This window comes from Canis lupus, chromosome 33 (genome assembly GCF_003254725.2).
Source record: "Canis lupus dingo isolate Sandy chromosome 33, ASM325472v2, whole genome shotgun sequence".
Classification (NCBI taxonomy): Eukaryota; Metazoa; Chordata; class Mammalia; order Carnivora; family Canidae; genus Canis; species Canis lupus.
The window spans coordinates 17,586,618-17,603,282 of NC_064275.1; the positions used below are offsets into that span (position 1 = coordinate 17,586,618).

The 16,665-nt window shown below is 39.8% G+C and overlaps 2 protein-coding genes across 8 annotated transcripts in view; one reads left to right on the forward strand and one right to left on the reverse strand.

The window, feature by feature from the left end:
- The window catches only part of GTPBP8 (GTP binding protein 8 (putative)), a 75,999-nt gene that overhangs the window by 14,124 nt on the left and 45,210 nt on the right, over nucleotides 1-16,665 (forward strand). For 2 of the 5 annotated variants that reach the window (XM_035710036.2, XM_035710035.2), the window contains one exon: nucleotides 12,612-14,090. The exons of 1 other annotated variant lie outside the window; for it this stretch is intronic. In XM_035710036.2, coding sequence (XP_035565929.1) covers nucleotides 12,612-12,744 — 133 coding nt within the window. In that variant the 3' untranslated portion in view covers nucleotides 12,745-14,090. Of the gene's footprint in view, nucleotides 1-6,719; nucleotides 11,846-12,611; nucleotides 14,091-16,665 lie in introns of those variants that run through there. 2 more of the 5 variants (XR_003147552.3, XM_049105145.1) reach the window with 2 other exon arrangements.
- Nucleotides 656-16,539, reverse strand: NEPRO (nucleolus and neural progenitor protein). Of its 3 annotated transcripts, none has more exons than XM_049105143.1 (9): nucleotides 16,332-16,539; nucleotides 14,276-14,430; nucleotides 10,928-11,007; nucleotides 10,255-10,386; nucleotides 9,753-9,830; nucleotides 8,655-9,016; nucleotides 8,446-8,507; nucleotides 5,826-6,073; nucleotides 656-991 (listed from the first exon to the last, which is right to left on the reverse strand). In XM_049105143.1, exons 1-9 carry the CDS (start codon nucleotides 16,432-16,434, stop codon nucleotides 808-810), a joined length of 1,404 nt encoding a protein of 467 aa, XP_048961100.1. In that variant the 5' UTR covers nucleotides 16,435-16,539; the 3' UTR covers nucleotides 656-807. The 3 variants fall into 3 exon arrangements, with proteins under 3 accessions (XP_048961100.1, XP_025333450.1, XP_048961101.1); XM_025477665.3 differs by lacking the exon at nucleotides 656-991 and adding an exon at nucleotides 2,564-3,800 and having other exon boundaries at nucleotides 16,332-16,538; XM_049105144.1 differs by lacking the exons at nucleotides 656-991; nucleotides 10,928-11,007; nucleotides 14,276-14,430; nucleotides 16,332-16,539 and adding an exon at nucleotides 2,564-3,800 and having other exon boundaries at nucleotides 8,655-8,778; nucleotides 10,255-10,359.

Sequence of the window (16,665 nt, forward strand, 5' to 3'; positions counted from 1 at the left end):
TTTGCAAAGCTATAGAGATTAAAATGGTATTATATGTGTAAAATATATCTGTTTACAGATTTATAAAGTGAAACCAATCCAAGAAACAGCAAACCTCAGATTTATCACAGAAAACCTTCTGTCCTAGAGGAGAAAACATTTTCTTTAGTGAAAGACAAAATCCAAAAACCAGTTTTTTTGAGAAAACTGGTATTTGCAAAAGGCGAGAAAAAAGTTGATCGGCCTGTTTAGAATTGGTACAGTAAGATTCAGAATGGAAAGATAAAGCCTTCCTTTGAGCTAAAGTTAACAGAAAAGATTTTTATGAAGATGCTACTGACCTATTCATGTAAGTAAGTGGCTTAGCTTTTCAAACTGAGAGTGAATATTAAAAGATTATTGCAGTAGCCCCAGATAAAACCTTAAGGCTGTAAAACAACTTTGGGGTTCTTTAGGGAAATTCAATTATGAATATATTTTCATAGTTGATAGCACTGGTCTGTTCTAACCAGCAGTGTTTTAAGCTCAAACAAACAAAAAAAAAACTTTAGGTATTCACAAAGTAAAATATATGGTAACAGTAGAATGATCTTAGAAGTCATCATTTTGCCTGCCAGTGTTACTTTACTGCTCGTCTTAGCCTTGGTTCTCCTAAAAGCAGAGTCCAAGACAAAAGTTTGCATTCAATCATTTATTTGGGAAGTGATTCCAGGGAACAGGAGCGATGAAGAAAGGAAACAGAAGGAAGGAGAGTCAATCAAGGATGGAGGAGTCGGACATCACATAAGTACTAGTCTTGATCTTGAGGGACCTTCTAGAAGAGGAGCCTTAGGAAATGTGCCTCTGAGTTGTCTTTGAAGTGGCCTTCTCCCCAATTCTTCCAGTTTGTGCATGCCTAAGTGCCAAGTAGTTCTTGCAACTTGTCAGAAGGAGCAGGAAGTGAGGGGTCTCTGGAACAGGAGGCAAAGTGCAGTTGTCCACTCCTGCTGGAAACTGGTTGGCACAGCAGTGGCTGAAGTAAAAAAGCTAAGTGGATTTAGAATGGGAGGCCTCAGCATAGTGCTCTTACGAATGAGAGGAGTGTTTTAATGCTACTAGGGCAGGAAAATACAGTATTCACTGTGATAACACACTAACAGGAGTTTTCTTGGAGGGCCTGGGGCGTGGGGTGAGGAACAGAGGGAAAGGAATAAAGAGAATCTTAAGCAGGTTCCATACCCATCACAGAGCCCAACATGGGACTCAATCTCACAACCCTGAGATCCTGACCTGAGCTGAAATCAAGAGTTGGATGCTTAACTGAGCTACCCAGGTGCCCCACTAACAGAAGTTTCTAATCTAATTTACTACTAATATATGGTTTGTATATCACAGATTTCACTTTTTAAAATTTAAAACATTAGAATTCTAAGTTGTTTGGGAAGATTAGCTGATCTAGAGTAGGGGAGAAGGAGGAGATGAAGAAATTTACTCCAAAGGAACATTAATGAAGTACAAGGCTTTCTAGTTTTACCTCCTTAGACAATTTACTGAACACTGGTTTTTCCACTGAGGGATAATCTCCAAAGTCTCTTTCAGCTGTCAGAGTTTATGATCCTTGAACTATAATGCCACTTCACATGAAGCAGTCTAAGCCCCAGGAACCTAACTCTGGAGTCATATGCAAGTAAAAGCAGAAACAAGATTGGACCTTAAATCTTAGAATCATAGAAGCTGATGGTTATTTCTAGACTGGTCATGAGATCTCCTTAGTATTATCTATGTTTTAAGGCACCAAGTAGCTTCTACCACTTGGTAGGAAGACAGGAAAAATATAAACAATGAAAAGTGACTAGAAATTAAGGACTTTGAAGTAAATCAAGATGTTTAGCAAGGCTTCAGGAAAGAAAGAAGCTGAAGCAGTGTTTAACTCTGCTTCGCTGGCTATTTGCATCAAAATCATCTAAGCTCCTTGTTACAAATGCAGGCTTCTGGGCACCTGGGTAGCTCAGTCAGTTGGGAGTCTGACTTTTGATCCCAGCTTGGGTTTAGATCTCAGGGTCATGAGGTCATGCAGGCTTCTGTCCTCATCCCCTGGCTGTGTTTATCTGTCTCTTCAGAAAGGTATCTGCATTTTTAAACAACCCACCAAGTGATTCTCAAAACAGCACAATGTATGAGAACCACTAGTATAGATAAGCAGGAAAATGTACGGAAAGAATAGGCCAAATAAAGAATGGAAAGGAAATAGAGTGATGGTGGCCAAGGAAAAGATGTGGTACATACCAGGCACTGTTTTATTTTTCTATAAATCTACATGTAAGATAAAACTTAAGGCTACAGACTTCTTAACAAATAGCTTACTGACCTAATTCTAGTAAACTAGACCATTCAAAAATACATACGATTTGCCTTGAGCAACAGTGCTAACAGTATACAAATGTCAGATGACAGCATCAGCACTAAATTATAAATTTATGTGTGACCTCACTCCTGGGTCTATTTTGTGTCAGCTAAGTTTTATTTTTTTCATTTGACTTTCTCATCTATTTCTACTTTGTTTTCCTGTTGTATTTCAGGTATAATAACCACATGTCACATTACATCCTTTTTGAAAAAGTTTATTTAGAATCTGTCACTAGCACCCAAATAAATAAACCAAAACCAAAAACAAAACAAAACAAAAAAGCCAAAAACTTTTGGAGAACTCTGTAAATTCTCCTGTGAGATGCCCTTCTGTGAGATAAAGTGAACAAATGAAGTAAACTAATGGCATGACCAGTCTCCCTGATAATACAATTAGTGGCAAAATTTTTAGTCCCTTGTGATGATGGATTCTAATATGTAATCAAGATAGCACAGGCATTGGAAGCTACAAACAGTGTTCAGCGGTGGATTTACTTTACCTACAAATGGAGCCAGTAAGACCAAAGTGACCTTTTAAGCACTCCTTGATATTTCCCACTCCACTCAACTCCCCATATACCTGAAGGCACAGAGTAGGTTTTTATAAACCTATTCACTCATTCACTCAGTTCTTAATTCTGTTGTTCCAGGGATCCACCAGCTTTAATCAAGGAATTATATCTGCTTCTCAAAGACAGGATATGGTAGTTTCTTCATCTTAACCCCTGGTACAAAGTTAAAAGTCAAAATTTGACTAATAGTCAAATACTTGTCAGTTAAATGACAGTTACTATAAACGTTTATTGAACGGAAATGAACTGCTGTACAATGTTATACTAAAGAAGCTCCTCTCTGAGTACCTCTTAGCACTTCCAAGTCCTTGCAGATTTTTTTTTTAGCAGTTTCACATAAAATAGCAGAAAACTGGACCAGTTTGTTAAGCACTTAAATGTGAGCACTCATATTTGAGCATCTAAACTCCCATTAAAGCAAAAATATCATCAATGTCATCTGTCTCCTTAATGGTTCCTGATGTATTATGTTTGTCCATTTGCATCATTTTCCATGAATCAGTTTCATTTTCATTGCTTCCTATAAGGTTTTCATGAATTTGTTTCTTTTTAGTTTGTATGACAGGGTCTGAAACTCTGCTACTCAAGAGTTGCTTACTATTAGGGTAGAGATCAGTTCTATGAACTGTACAGTGTGAGAGTCTCCATTTACTGCTATCTGTAGCATTCTGAGTCCCTTGAGGGGACTGCTGAATTTCTTTTGAAAGAGTCAATTGCAACTTTCTCTGCGGTTTCCTCTGTCCCAGTAAAAATCTATTCTGAGATCTTCTTCGTCTCACAAGACGCTCTGAAGTTTTGATTCCTGAGCCACGAAGAAGGCAGTTGCAAATAGAGGTTTTTATGCATTCTAATTTCTTTGGCAAACTTTAAAAGACAGCAAGAGAAAGGAAAAATCTGGGATTAAGACATAGAAAAACATTTTCAAAAACTTTTGTCTCTATTTTACCAACTCCCAAAAGAAAAGTACACAATTTATCTACAAGTCCTATGCCTACAAGTGTACAACCCCAGAATCATCACAAAAAATATGAAAATAGGAGCTTCAACCCAAATCTGTGTTTTCAGAGCAGAGCTTCCCTGTTGATTCAGGGTGTAGCCAAGTATGCCCCCATTACGTTCCCAACATAAAGTAGCTCCTACAACTGCCTACCAAGACAGCTGAATGGTGAGATCCCTCCTTACTTCAGTGTCACAGCTTTTCCCTGATAAGTGCTAAAGTTCATAGCGTAATAGTGGAGCTGGGGAAAGGATATATCACAAATAGAACAATCTGCCTGGATGCAGTAATGCGTTTCTGGATAAACAACTTCATGTTGTAGCTGAGAATGAACAAGTGGAAAGGAATAAAAGTGGAGGAGGGAGTTTATCTAAGAATGAGAAGACAGAGCTGCTGACATAGACCACCTACACCTTGGGCTACCCTAATTGTGACTCATACTTCGTTTCAAGTTGGGGAATTCAGAATTCAAATAGCTGATTAGTTTAGGTGTTTTGCTTCTGAATAAGGTATGGTGATAAGGTACATCAGTGCCTTGCTAACTGCCTCACTGTGATAGATTTCAAAAGATTAGCATGGGTCTGTAACTTATGCCCTGTCACCCTCCCCTTTTTCCTTTTTAAATAAATATGTAACTTTGAGGAAGCTCTTTATAATGTAGTAGTTCAGGAGGATCAGTTTCTAAACACTTTTCTTGTCTTACTGTAAGTGACGATTTTTAAGTGGGGAAGAGGGTAAGCGTACTTCCTAACTGAAATGGAAATAGAAGAAAAACAAAAACGGAAGAATCAGAGGATCTGAATTGAGTTCTAGATCTCCAGCTGTTAACAATCTGAGAAAAATCCCCTATGTCCTCAGCTACAAAATGGGAGTAATACTGCCTACTTCACAGAGTTATCATGGACATTAAGTAAATTTAAAATGTACTGTAATATATAACATACTGAAGCAGCAAAACAGGGCAGTACTAAAGAGCAGTATTTTTGTGGGGTAGGGAATAAGGTTTAACCAAATACCACTTTGTTACCATTCTCATTAACTCTTAAAATATATTATCTGTATCTCATCTACCCCTTCTCCATCTCAGGCTGAGTTTTCACCCTAGAATAGATCCTTTTTAGATGCTAGAGATCTTTAAATGACTCTAATGTAGAAATAGTTCCAACAATTCATTCATTCCTTAGGAATACTTAACTTCTCCTACAGCTCTTAATCAAAACTTGCTTTTGTGATCTTTAGAGCCATTTCTGTCGAAAATTGTTACCATGGGCAGGCATCTATTAGTGTCTCAATAAAAATATAAAACCCTAAAGTGTCTAACTTCATTGTTATGTTTCAAGTAATACTGGCTCACATCCTTAAGCAGTTCTACGAATCTAAATCAGGAAAAGGGAGAAATCAATATATGGAGAATTGGGCACCCATGAATGAACATTGCCTGACCCAAAACCCAGAGTCTGGTGTGTGTCCTTGTAAGAGGCAGACACTTCTCTCACACACACCCTCATCCTGCTGCACGAGGTGGGCAGACTGGCTGTCTCCTACTAGAGTGAGAACTAGAGCTAGTGCTCCATGAGGATTAAATCTGTCTTACACAACCTATCCCCAGGCTTAGCATGCCATAGACACTCCTAAGGCTTTCTGAATGAACACATGGAATGGTGAAGAATATAAATGAATACATCCAATTAACCAAGTTAACTTTCTTCCTCCCAATGATACAGCTGTACCCAACAAAAGCAAACAAAATTGCAGTTTGAATAGATCCTTCTCTTAGCCCCTCTAGGGCTACTGGACATTCCATTTTTTAAAAAGCTGACTTGAATATATATACTTTTGCCCTAAGTAACAACAGAAAAAGTAAAGGAATATAATTTTTAGTATATACCTACCTATAGCCTTGAGCTTCCACATGTTTAAGCCGGTTACTTTTAAGAAGTTTGTTACCCAGAAAGGAGGCCTGAGCCTTGAGTTTTTTGCTCCTGCACCATAAAATCGCTGTTTGGATTTCTTCAGAAAGTTGAATGAAAGTCTCAGCCTCTCGAAATCTTTGCACAAAACTTTTGGCACTGGGAGTTCCTGTTGCTTTCTGAGGAGAATGTTTGGTTGCCTTTAGTTTTGACTGAGAACCTTTAGTCTCCTGAAATATGGAAAGGTGAGAAAAGTATATTGGATTTGCTACTGACTTGTAAATATATAACAGAGAAAAGTTGACTATGAAAATTAGAAAATGTCTTTTTAAAAGAAGGAAAACTTAAAGCTCACTGTGCTTTCCTTTGTCTTAAAAATCTTAATTTTTTACCCATCACTCCTAACACAAGATTTTTTCCCCTCTGTGCAGCAAAGGTCCTATCTATAACTGAATTCAGACAGAAAATATAAATATTCTAACAGATATCTATTTAACCTATACATAAGAATGAAACTCTACATGAATAAATATTGGTCAAAGCCCATCTGGTAGGAAAAATAATCTCTGAAGAGCCCTTTTCCTTGATACTAATACACTACCACAAATTTGTTTGTCACTTACTTCTATACCCTGAGTTACTCCTCAATGATGAGTCATAAATGTTACTGAAAACGCACTAAGACAGGAATGATGCTGAATGTATGTTAAAAATGCTTAACTGAGCAACACACTTCCAATTCAGCCATCGTTTGATGTGGCACCTTTGTCTTTTCAACCCCCCTCTGTCCAGTAAAGTTTGAATTGTATCAACTTTTGTTGTTTATGAAAATGTGCCACTTACTAGGTCTGCTTTTTTTTTTTTTTTTTTAACTAGGTCTGCTTTTATCTTTCATTCAAAAGTTGTTCCAAATTTCTCACTCTCAAGAAAAACATAAAAAGTAGAAAATATTGGGCAGCCTAGGTGGCTCAGTGGTTTAGCGCCGCCTTCGGCCCAAGGCATAATCCTGAGGACCTGGGATCGAGTCCCACGTCGGACTCCCTGCATGGAGCCTGCTTCTCCCTCTGCCTGTGTCTCTCTCTGTCTCTCATGAATAAATAAATAAAAACTTAAAAAAAAAAAAAAGAAAATATAAAAGTAGAGACCTATCAATATTGTGTACTGCTGACTTGATAAAAGAAATCTGACCTTAAAAGGAAGCTGAGCCTGTTAGTGCTAATTGCTCAAACTGTGGTAGTGACTAGTCATGAATAGGGGCTGCTGACCAACCAAACTGCTTCACAACCAGCTCACCCAGGAACAGCTGGATGGGACTACAGAACTTTCAAGGATCAGAGAGCCATAGTTCTAGAGACAGAGTTGAGAAAACGATTTGGGGGACTGATATAATGGTAAAGAACAAAGACTGTGAACCCAAACTGCCTGCGTTCAAATCCCAACTCTGCCCCGTATTTGTGGTATGCCTGAGCAAGTTTCTTGTCCTATCCAGGCCTCGATTTTCTCACCTGAAATATGGAAACAATAATAACAGCAACAACCTTACAAGGCTTTTGTAAGGATTGTAGGAACTAATAATACACGCAAAGCATTTCAAGAGTAAATGAAATATATGTATTAGTATTATTATGACTATCATGATGATGATGGAACTCATATATTGGACAGAATATAAATCTAAACTAGACACCTTGTAAACATTCAAGAAAGTACTCTGACTTATCAGAAATTATTAAGAGTTCTTAAATAGAAAAAAAGAAATAATCCATGCAGAAAACCAGGAGAAAACAATCTGAGAAGGACAGATGGTAATAAGTCAAGTAGTTACCACATGAAAGAGGGTGAGAGACACTAAGAGGAATCATGTTAAAGCTTAAACTGGGAAAGAGAAACCTCGTGACAAAAAATGAGGATGACAGTAGCTAATGACATCTAACATCAGTTAAGAGCTTACCATACTCCAGTCTCTTTGCTGAACACTTTACATGCATTAAAACTACATAACCCTATGAGGTGCATACTATATTAGAAAAAAGAGGTGTGGGCGGGTCAAGAAACTTACATAAGGTCACAACTAAAGCCAGGACTAAAACCATTTCTGTCTGACCACAAAGCTAATACTCTTTTTTTTTTTTTAATTCTATTCATTTATTAAAGAAAGAGATTAAGCGGGGCAGGAGCAGAGGAGGAGGGAGAGGGACAAGCAGACTTCATACTGAGCACAGAGTGCAACTCCCAGGGCTTGGTCCCAGGACCCCGAGATCTTGACCTGAGCTAAAATCAAGAGTGAGATGCTTGACTAACAGCCACCCAGGTGCCCCCAAAGCTTATTCTCCTAATATATTCCACACCTATAATGGATCCTAGGAACACTTTAAAATTCTAGTGAACTCTGAATAGAATGTTTTTAAAAGCATTCTATAACCTGATTTTAGACCCCTGGGAGTACTTCTATTCATTCAGAAGCATAGGCTGGGAACTATAATAGCACTAAACTAAGAGCTGGGGATAAAAACAAAGATTCGATCTCTGCCCTTGGTTAAGTGGCATCTACTCTACAAATCAGCAGAACTCATAAGCCATAGTAATTATAAGCCAGACAAACCTGCATAGCTTTGTGTTTCAGCTGTTTGCAGAAAACTCTCACGTCAAATTCTGATGACTTTTCTGCAGAGATAGAGAGACCGCAGATACAAAAGCTTAGGCATACTATTTCAAATCAATGAATTCTTAAGTATATGATATTTCTTGCCAAATTACTACAAAAGAAATAAAGAGAATTTTAAGAGTATGTGTTATATCAAAGCAAATTACCTTTGATGATTTTCTTATTCTTTATTGGCTGCCCAAGATCCACAGTATTCTGTGTACTGATCCTCATTTCTTTAGCTTTTTTGGAAATTCTGAGCACAGTTTCTTTGTTAGACATCAGTGATTGCTCTTTTGTTAAAAACAGTTTATTTAACAATTTAGTTACTCCTTTAGCTGCAAAAGCTGTAGGCATTTTTTTCTTACAGATTTCAAAATAGGGCTGTCCTAAAAATTCAGCAATATCAGAAGGAAAGGTAAAATCTTTGAAGTAAGGCAGTGGTTGAATCCTAGAGACCTCCTGAAGCAATATGAACAATGGCTCATATAAAGAGGTCAGCCTTTTCAAAATACCTTTATAGAGAACCCTAGGAAAAAACATAGGAAGTCATGAATTAGCCAGTAATTATAATTTGCAAATTATATAATATCTACAACAGATTCAAAGCTGAAAATAAATGTGTATCAGTCTGCCACTATAGATTTAAAAAAAAAAAAAAGGCTCCAGCACATATTTGCAGAGTCAGATTAGTCTAACCCAAACAGAAAAAAAAAAAAAATGTTACTTAAAACTAAATAAAGTACTAAATGGAAAGATGTCTCAAAGGATATGCATCAACATCTTATGTGTGGGTTTAGCTAGGTGGTGAGATTTTAGGCAAATTTCAGGTTCTTCACATCTTCTCTATTCTTTTGGAATGTGTCTAAATAAAGCATGTATTATTATTATTATAATCAGTAAAAATTAAAGCTGTCTTTATTACAGAAAAGAATAAAGCATGTATTATTATTATAATCAGTAAAAATTAAAGCTGTCCTTATTACAGAAAAGAATAATATGTTAGCTATTGGTAATTCTAATGTCGTTACCTCTAAGAATAAGCAGAATAAACAAGAAGATTGGAAATAGTACTTGAGAAACCCAGGTTAAGACATCAAAGACCTGACCAAACACGTAGGTTCCCAATCCACCCCAAATAAACTCTGATCAAGTGAAGAAATGGAACCCCTACACCATTAACATCCCATGGGAAAACAAATATGAAAACCTAGGCTGAGTTAGATGAAAAAAATTATTTCAAAGGTCTGTACATACATACATACCATAATCTGCTCACCAGCCCAACCATCACAAGGTTTAAAATAATGAATTCTTGCAAACCTAGATGTTTCACAGTCAAGCTGGAGAATCAAGTTAAAGTTGGAAAACAAAACCAAAGTAATTTGGGTTTTATAAATTATATTTATGAAAGAAACAGATTGGAAATAGAATTTTCTTGAAGAAATTCAGCTTTAAACATGTTCTATTTCAGTCATGGAAACTTTAAAAAAAAATAAAATAATATGCACTCTGCTAGAGCTCTCATTATTTAGCTTCTATGACTAAGAATTTCTGTCAATGCCCTTAGGGTAATATGTGCTAGATGAAGACTGGCAGTCTCTGGCAATGGCTCTATCAGGCAATTCCTAGGAAAAGGAGGCCAAGAAGCAAAATTTTAATAGGTTATAACTTCTACAAACCTCCTAGCTTTCAAACAGAAATACTATTAAGTATATCCAAACAATTCCAATTCAGAAGAAAGCATTTTAGTTAATTTAAGGATACAGAAATGTCTTGCAGCAACAGTCCAAGCAGCGAAGTAACAACTTGCAGGCTCCCAAAATCTTCATGAGCACCAATTCGACCACTGGTTGGCTGGGAATAACACATGCTTTGGTAGTTACTGGCTGGTTTTTGCTTCACAAAAATGGAAAAGAATGTTACTTTCATTCTTAAAGTTCATCAATTGTAAAGTACAGTTTTCAAGTGCAGATGAGCTAGAAGCTCAATTTGAAGTAGTTACGTTCAACAATGACTGGTAGATTATGTAATAATGTTTCAATATAATCAACCCTACCCCTGTCATGCCAGTCCCTCCCACTGAGGAGAGAATATCACAAAAACCATGTGTCCCTTATTTTTTCTTTTAAAGATGTAATTATTCATTCATTAGAGACACAGAAAGGCAGAAACACAGGCAGAGGGAAAAGCAGGCTCCTCGCAGGGAGCCTGATGTGGGACTCAATCCCGGATCGAGGATCATGCCTTGAAGTAGCTCAACCCCGGAGCCACACAGGTGTCCCCTAGGTGCCCCTTATTAAAACAAAATTTGTAAAGCTCCCCTGTTGGGTTATATCCCAGCACCAGGCAAAGAAAAGTCCCCAAAGGGTGATCATATTGAAGACCATGAGTTCCCAACCCACCACAAAGCCCATCAGAAAGCATCTGGACCACTTACTTGGAAGAAAACAACTCAGACAGATGTTGAATTGAACCCTCCAATCCCATGTTTTTCAAACGTTTTAAACATTGTTCAACCTGAGAGGGGAAGAGCAGCTCAAATTCATATAATACAGACACGGCCATTGATGTGACCAGGAAAGCAAAGAAATGCAAAAGTTAAAAGTATGGAAATATACTGAACACCAGAGAATAACTTTATTTTAGGGTAGTCTACCCCAAAAGCAATTGTTCCTGCTTAAAAATTTGAAATTAACCCAGCCAAACATATGTCTCAAGTTATAACTAAGAATTTACTATATGCCAGGATGTGATTGATGCTATAAAGTGCATCAAAGTAAATACGAGATTATTCTCAAACTATTAAAACAAGATAGTAAGTTAATTAACTACTAAATTTCAACAGTTTGTAAATGGCCACAGAAATGAGGCAAGTGACAGATTTTACAAATCACTTTACAAATGCATACTGAACATCTACTATTTCCAAGGTATGCTAGGAAATAAAGTAGTATATAAGATACTTCTCATTCTCTTGTTATAAAAATCTAGTAGTAAAAATAAGACATATAAAGTATTTAAATACTAAAATAAAAGATATGCCTTCTTTAAAATTGCAATCCCCTCAGCACTCTTCCTTTTCCTGCTTTATTTTTCTTCATGGCACTTACCACCATCTGACATTTGATCAACTGACTAATTGACTGATGGTCTTTCTCCTCTCAACTACAATGTAAGCTCCATGAGGGCAATATATTTCATCTATTTTATCCCCCACTCTAACTCAGTACTTAGCACAGTGTTAAGTAGGCACCTAACAGCATTTTTATCTTAAAAAAAAAAAAAAAAGTAAGAGCTATCCATTATGCAAAACGTGGTAAGAATTCTATAGTCCTCAGGAAATACCACATAAAGGGCATGTACAGGACTGCATCTGGATTTTGAGGGTCTAAAATCTGAATGGGGCACTGATACTAGCAAAGGTATCTTGCCAAAGCCACATACATACTAATGAAAATTTTCAGAATTGATTCTATGATAACAGCATAGTTTTCAGAACAAGGGAGGCAACAATCTTCAAATTTTGAGGTTAGCACCTATCTTCAGTTTTTAATTTTGGACACTATACTTTGAGAGAAGTATTGACAAACCAAGATGGTAAAATTAACTTGGGAAATATAGTATGTGAGCTATGGTTCAAAACAAATAAGGGAAAATAATTTTGAGAATTGTAGCAAGGCAAAGAGAACTGAAACAACCTAAGAACAGTCTTCATATACCAAAAGTATTATACAGAAAGGGGAATCAAGACTATTTTCTGTGCTGTATGTATGGGAACATTAGAGGGATGCATGCTAATTCTACTACTTAGCTTTCCTTGAAGGGAGAAAAAAGTCAAGTGGATGACAGTAATGTGTAAATAGTGAAATGTTAAACAGATAGAAGGCAGTAGTAGGAATGGGGATAGTAGCTGCAGCAGCATAAAACACATTCCCTATAGTAGGGAGCACAAACTGTACACAAATAACTGCCACATGCAGACCATACTCAATATCATAAGAGAAGCACAAAGGGGAATCCCAAATAGCCCACAGTCATAAAAGAGGAGTTAACTATATTAATAATCAAAAAATGCAACTTAAAATGAGATTATCACAATATGCCCTCCTGTTACACCATAGGAAGACGTTTATCAATGCCAGATGGCGGCTTGGAATGGGACTTGCAGGATGGGAAGTCCTTTACCAGGCATCAGATGGGCTGGGCATTCTAAACATACAGGACCAGGTAAGCAAAAGTCAGGGGAGAAAATGAACATGGTGATCAGGGGAACTCGTGAAGAGTTCAGGTTGCCTAGAATATAAAATATATGAAAGTGAGAGAGAAGCCTGAGCTAAAGAAAACTGAAAAGGCCAGATCATGGAAGATCTTATAAGTCAAGCTAAGAGGTTTCATCTTTATTCAGGAGAACCATTAGAAAAAAATCAAAGCTATTTTTTAGGATGATTAACCTGGCTTTGCATATGGAATATGCCAGAGTATAGTAAAGACTGGAGTTGAGGAAAGATCACTTAGGATAGCAAGGCAACTGAAAGTTGACAAGGTCTGAAAAAAGAAGATGCAGCCAGAACTCAAAGATGGGTCTAGATGCAGAGGAAGTTTTGACTGATCAGTTGACTGAATGGGAGAGCCAAATAAAAGGAAGAAGCAGAGAAAACACCAAATTTTTCTGATTGAATAATTATTTACAGCTTGGAAGCCAGAAGGAAAAAATAGGTTCAATCTGTATGTTCAACATGAAATACATTCAAGTGTGGTTTTATAAGACTCGTGCAGAGATAAAAAAAGCTGCCCCAGAGAAGAAAACTTAAGAGAAAGACCATGCTCCCAGATCTTTCTTTGATGAAGAAATCTCCATTCTTTTGCTTTAGGTAATAGGAGTGGAAAATTAACCAGAGAGCACAAATCTGTGAGGTTAGAGAACATGTCTGTCTTTTTCACCCCTGTATACTGAGCACCAAGCACAGTGCCTGGCACATAGAAAGTTATAAAAAAAAATACCTGCAGAATGAATAAGGTGAATGAATGAATGAGCTTATAAGGAACCCAGCTTAGACTTGACTATATGATGTAGTCCCTAACAAAGAGGACCCATTTTGTCTTAAACTCTAAAAATTATAGGAAACCACTTTCCATAACTTGTTATATAACCATTCAGTCTAATATATTACTGATTAGATTATGTGCCCCACAGCACACAACTTTTGTTTTTATGATTTCAGGATTTTTTTTTTTTTTTTTTATTTATGATAGTCACACACAGAGAGAGAGAGGCAGAGACATAGGCAGAGGGAGAAGCAGGCTCCATGCACCGGGAGCCCGACGTGGGATTCGATCCCGGGTCTCCAGGATCACGCCCCGGGCCAAAGGCAGGCGCTAAACCGCTGCGCCACCCAGGGATCCTGATTTCAGGATTTTTATTGTGTTCAGAAAATTCTCTTAATCCAACACTTTGTCTTGCTCAAATCACTGTATCTGTGAACTAAGCAAAAGCACTGTAATTTATTACAGATTACATATAATGAAGAAAACTTTTCATGAAAATTACCCACTAGAAACAAGACTGAGAAAGAATTAAACATGGTTCCTTTCTGAATAAATTGGTTTTTGAAATGCTTTCCGGGGAAACAAAAATGAAAGTCCACAGGCAGTTGTGGACTAAAGATCTATTGAATCACAAGTAATTGAGTTTCCCTAAATAACAAAGTATTATATTAGGTGGCAGTGTGATCTCATTTTCATCAAGTAAACATGTTGAGTCTTTAACACAAGGCTGCCTCCTTACCTGTTTGAGGGCTAAATGGGGCTTGTGGCGCCCCATTCTGTTGTGATTGCTGTAAAGGACTGCGCATAGCACATCTGTTTCTGCATCTAAGGTTTGGCTCTTCAGTGACAGTATAACAAGACCGCATTCTCTAATTACAGCTGCAACACAGAGGTCTAAACCAGAGATATTAATAAGACTTAATAAGTATCTCTACATTAAGTTTATTATGTAAAAATACTCTGAAGGAACATCTTTCCTTATTAAGTGGATTAAAAACAAACAACTTAACTATAAGAACATAATGAACAATTCTAAGTGAGAAGATAGAAAATGGTGGCCGATGAGATAAAAGTCCAGAAATCACTGAGAGAGCATCTGTTAGTGTCTTTGTATCCTATGTTATTATGATTTTTATTAATCTTTCATATGAATACTTTGCAATCATTTGGTGTATACTTACACCTAAGTACCTTGACAGTGGGGTATGTGTTATAAACTTGTCTAAATCCCCTATTTTAGGGGCAGCCCGGGGGGGCTCAGTAGTTTAGCCCTGCCTTCAGCCCAGGGCGTGATCCTGGACACCCGGACCGAGTCCTGCATGGGGCTCCCTGCAGGGAGCCTGCTTCTCCCTCTGCCTGTGTCTCTGCCTCTCTCTGTGTGTCTCTCATGAATAAACAAATAAAATCTTAAAAAAAAAAAATCCCCTAGCAAGACAGATTGGATAAACTCCTATTCTTAAAAGCAAAGGTGCTGTATGCGGGTACTACTTTTAGGTAAGGATATACTCAGAAAAGAGAAACCACTGTGGCAACTGCAAGTTACACTGGTGAATGCCTGACTGAACACGGGGTGCTCAGCAGGAGGAAGGAACGGCTTCCTAGTCTCAAAGGCTGTGAAGCAGAAGCTGGAGTTAATGTCTCCGTGGCAGTAAGGATGGCGCCAGCTTCCCAGATGGATGTAATACAAAGACGGATTCCTGTAGAACAGGACTCTAAGAAACCAGAATGGACCGCTCTGAGGAGCTGCTGAATTTCCAGGCCTCACAGAAATCCTGTTAAAGAATTTTTGAATTGAAGAAGAGGCAAAATGAATCATTGCACAGGCTGGGTGGCTGGTGAGATGGGTGTGAGGATTTGATAGGTTGTACTTAATGCTATCACTTGAGGGTCTATTCACCGTACAGGCCCTGTTCCAAACACTTTATAACAGTGACTCTTCCTCCAAACAGCCCTATGAGGCAGGTACTATTTTTACCTGCACTTGAAAATGAGCCGAGGCACAGAAGGGTTACACGACACCCCCGGCCTGCCCGCGCCCGCAGAGCGAAGTGCCAGGATTCAAACCCAATTTGGCTCCTGAGCCAAGCTCCCAATACTGGGCCCTCCTGCCTAAAAACAGGTACCATGGCTAAAACACTTTGGTTTAGGAGCACGCTCCCCTCATAACATCACTAGATGCTAACAGCCAGGGAGAGGTCGGAGGACTTACCCCGATTGATTGATTTTTAAAGATGTTATTTATTTATTCATGAGAGACACAGAGAGAGAGGCCGAGACCCAGGCAGAGGGAGGAGCAGGCTCCAGCTGGGAGCCCGACGCGGGACTCGATCCCGGGTCCCCAGGGTCACCCCCCGGGCTGCCCCGAACCCCGTTTCACAGCTAAGGACCCGGGGGCCTGAACGATCGCAGGGTAAAGGCGGCGGCCCCGGCGCCCTCGTGGGAGCTCAGCGCAGCCTGCAGGGCGAACGGGGCGGCTGGCGGCCCGCGGCACAGGGCTTCCGGGCAGCACTCCTGCCCAAGGCGAGCTGCACCGCCTCTTCGCCCCCTGCGCGCGGGGCTGGCTCCGGCCAGGCCGTGCGGGCGGCGTCGTGGGTCTAGTGAGCGACTCCAGAGCGAGCCACGGGCCCGGCGGGGCTGCCGGCATCACCGGCCGCCGGGAGCCCTCGGCGCGGTCCTGCCCCGCGCCCCTTCCCAGAGACCCGCGGGCGCAGGAAGTCCCGCCCCCCGCGCACGTGCGCCGGGCCCGCCGGACACCGCCTCCGGAAGCGTGTGCCGGCCGCGGGCCCCTCACTCACTCAGGGCGGCGTCGGGGTCCCGGACGGTGACCACGCTGCTGCTCCCCGCCCTCGGGATTCTCACGCGGTTCCACGGCTCCGGGCCCGCCAGCACCGTAGCCATCTTGGGAGGCCCGGGAGGGGCTCGGAAGGGCGGAGCTGGGCGAGACCTAACGGAGCGACCGAGGGAGGAGAGAAGGGAGGAAATCGGGGGGAGAAAGAAGGCGAGGGGCGGGCCCCGGGGGCGGGGGCCGGGCGTGGGGGCGGGGCCCGGGCGGGGCGAGGGGCGGGGCCTTGGCGAATCGTGGACCAAATCCAGTGGCCTGGAAAGGACGGTCGTCCAGTCCCTGGTCAC

Excerpts from the sequence above, each read along its gene's own strand:
- NEPRO (XM_025477665.3), bottom strand. The coding sequence starts at position 16,434 with ATGGCTACGGTGCTGGCGGGCCCGGAGCCGTGGAACCGCGTGAGAATC. Across the intron at positions 9,831-10,254 it reads TGTTGCTGCAAGACATTTCT|CTTGACTGTGAAACATCTAG; the intron begins GTATCCTTAAAT and ends TTGATTCTCCAG. Across the intron at positions 8,508-8,654 it reads GAATAAGAAAATCATCAAAG|AAAAGTCATCAGAATTTGAC; the intron begins GTAATTTGCTTT and ends CTATCTCTGCAG.